Source organism: Hyaena hyaena, unplaced genomic scaffold, assembly GCF_003009895.1.
Source record: "Hyaena hyaena isolate Hyena2069 unplaced genomic scaffold, ASM300989v1 scaffold_252, whole genome shotgun sequence".
In the NCBI taxonomy this organism is placed as follows: domain Eukaryota; kingdom Metazoa; phylum Chordata; class Mammalia; order Carnivora; family Hyaenidae; genus Hyaena; species Hyaena hyaena.
In genome coordinates this window covers 2009879-2013010 of record NW_024080884.1, presented here as the reverse complement: position 1 = coordinate 2013010, position 3132 = coordinate 2009879, and the positions used below count along the sequence as shown (strand labels likewise).

Genomic DNA, 3132 nt, shown 5'->3' with positions numbered 1-3132 from the left:
ACCTGCACAGGTTTGGTTCAATTCAAAGCTACTTGGTTTTGGGACTAGACTCTTAGCCACCAGAAGACAGGATACGAAAACTGCAGGCTCCTATGAAGACCCCTTGGGCATCACTCAAGACCCCGGGGCCTGGGTTACAGAAGACCTTCTCATTGTTTCCATGCTGTCTCTCATGAAAGATGAATTAAACCACTCTCCTCCGTCTTCACCCCAACATCATAGTTTTTAACCAAATCCTTTCTCCCTGCTCCTTATAAGACAAAGAAAGGAGATTCTTTCTGTTGCACTGTTACGGGCAGCATTTACTAGATAAAACAACAGTCTAGATTGTAATTATGCCTCTTACATCTGAAAATACTATAATCTAACATTTTTGGTCTCAGATCTTCGGTGGTCTTTTTACCATAGACCATCTAGAATTCTACTTATGAATGAAAATATAATCCAGTAACAAAGTCATTTAGGAAATATAAAGTAGTATAGAGGGAGGCAGTATGGTATGAACCAAGATTAAGCATGAGAACTTTGTGGTCAAATAGACTGTATTCAAATCCTTGCTCTCCACTTTCTATCTGTGTGGCTTCAAAACATTTCTTAACCTCTTTAAGCCTCTGTCTTCATCTGTAAAATGGGATGATAATAGTACAGGCCTCCTAAAGTGGCTTTGTGGACTAAGTGAACTAATGCACTCAAATCATTTTCCACCATGCCTACCACTTAACATGGAATAAATGATAATTTGTCATAAGACGCATCTTCTGTCCTCAGGGAACATAGAGTATAATTTAGGATAGGATATGAAAATATAGTAAAAGACAGTATACCAGCATTAAAGTCATAATACTCTGAGCAATATAGAATTTCAGAGAAAGGAAAAAGGAATATTTTTAACTGGAGTGGCCCAGGAAGACATCATAAAAGAAGAATATAACCTAGAATTTGAAAGTTGGGCAGGATTTGGATTAGGCAAAGAGAGGAGATGAGATTTCTAACTGGAAGGAGAACAGAAGTATGTGAAGCACAAAGAAGAACGATGGAGAAGAGGCCAATGAGTAGACTATGTAGTACATGAAGGGAAAATTGGGGCTGTAGTGGGATTAGCCTAAAACAGTCAAGTCCAAAAGAAACTAGAATAATAAGCAGAAGGGCAGGAAGGTCATTTAAGCAATAGGAAGGCACTGGAAATGATTAAGTAGGTGGATAATGTGATAATGGAGAACAGGATGGATGATAACAGGAAGAGGAAGGAAAATGGGAGATTAGATAAGAGGCTATCACAAGAACCTAAATGTAAGATAACAATGGATAGAAATGACTGGGGCAGTGGAAAAAGGACCAAAGCAATAGATATGAGAAATTTGTGAAGAACAAACTGTCAGCATTTAGGAACAAATTGGATAAAGGAGACAAAGCAGGATGGATCAACGTTTCCAGGTGTCGAGCTAAATCACAGTGTGTGCTGTAATATCACAGGGTACCAGGACCACAATTCTCTTTAAATTATAACCTACATCTACTTAAACTTTCCTAAAGCTTGTTTGTTTCAAGTTTCCCATGATGAATTAATACCCTATTTTATCCATTTTGTGACTTTGAACTTTAAACTGACTTTATTCATTCATTCATTCAGCAAGTACTTCTTGGAAAGCCTTCTCTATTGGGCACGGTGCTAGACACCAGAATCAAAGCAAAGAGCACCAAAATCCCCACCACTGAGGATTTCTCCATCCTTCTCTTCAGGGTAGAGGAGGAAATGGGAGGGACAGCATATGTGTACATTATAATATTCCATGATCGGCTCTAAACTGAAAGTGTGCACATAACCGCTGAGGTACCTCAGAAAGTGCCGTAACATTGAACGGAGGAATGTGACCACATAATATTAAATGGGAAGTTTAATAGAGACGCATGTCCCATCTTTCCTTCTTCTAGATCCAATACACTACCCATGGAAGAGATAAATAAAACTGCAAAGATACAGTTCTTCTTTTGTCCATTCTCAGCTGACCCTAAAGTACAGGTAGGGATTTTTGTGGCCTTCCTGATGATGTACCTGACTAGCCTCAGCGGAAACACCACAATTGCAGTCATTGTCCAGATCAACCACTCCCTCCACGTCCCCATGTACTTTTTCCTGGCTAACCTGGCAGTTCTGGAAATCTTCTATACATCCGCCATTGCCCCACTGGCCTTGGCAAACCTCCTTTCAATAGGCAGGACTCCTATTTCCATCCCTGGCTGTGGGACCCAAATGTTCTTCTTTGTCTTCCTGGGTGGCGCTGATTGTGTTCTGCTTGCTGTCATGGCCTATGACCGGTTCGTAGCCATCTGTTACCCTCTTCGATACACCCGCATCATGAGCTGGCCCTTGTGTGTGGAGCTGATGGCAGGGTGCCTGGTGCTGGGGTTTCTGCTGTCGCTGCCACTGACTATTTTAATCTTCCACCTCCCATTCTGCAACAACAATGAGATCTACCACTTCTACTGCGACATGCCTGCCATCATGCGCCTGGCCTGTGCGGACACACACATTCACGAGACTGCCCTGTACATCATCATCTTCCTCGTCCTAAGCATCCCGCTCTCATTAATCTCCATCTCCTATGTCTTCATCGTGGCAGCCGTTTTGCGGATCCGGTCAGCAGAAGGGCGCCACCGAGCCTTCTCCACCTGCTCCTCGCACATCTTAGTTGTCCTCCTGCAGTATGGCTGCACCAGCTTTATATACTTGTCTCCCAGCTCCAGCTACTCTCCTGAGATGGGCCGGGTGGTGTCTGTGGTCTACACCTTCATCACTCCCATTTTAAACCCTTTGATCTACAGTATGCGGAACAAGGAACTGAAAGAGGCCCTAAGGAAGGCGCTGAGGAAGTTCTAGGTAGGATGATCCCATGACTTGTCAAAATTGGACACGTGAGGGTGAAACGAGAGGCTGTAAGTAATTATGCCAGGACAGCATGCGTGAGCCAGGAATGTCCTCAGCAAACTGAGATATGGCCCACTATTCTAGAGTCACCAGAGGAAATGAATACTACCGGGTGACTGAAACAACGCTGTGTCATAGAGGGCATCATGATGTCCTGGGCATGGATGGAAGCACATCAACACCTATTGGACTTTATATACCTGGCA

At 43.1% G+C, this 3132-nt stretch overlaps 1 protein-coding gene across 1 annotated transcript; it reads left to right on the top strand.

Moving 5' to 3' along the window:
* Window positions 1–1890: 1890 nt before the first annotated feature.
* On the top strand, window positions 1891–2878 carry LOC120240300 (olfactory receptor 10V1). Its single transcript, XM_039245015.1, has one exon. It carries the CDS (start codon window positions 1949–1951, stop codon window positions 2876–2878), a length of 930 nt encoding a protein of 309 aa, XP_039100946.1. The 5' UTR covers window positions 1891–1948.
* Window positions 2879–3132: the final 254 nt, after the last annotated feature.

What these genes read in the sequence shown, in the direction of transcription:
- LOC120240300 (XM_039245015.1), top strand. Translation starts at nt 1,949, where the DNA reads ATGGAAGAGATAAATAAAACTGCAAAGATACAGTTCTTCTTTTGTCCA.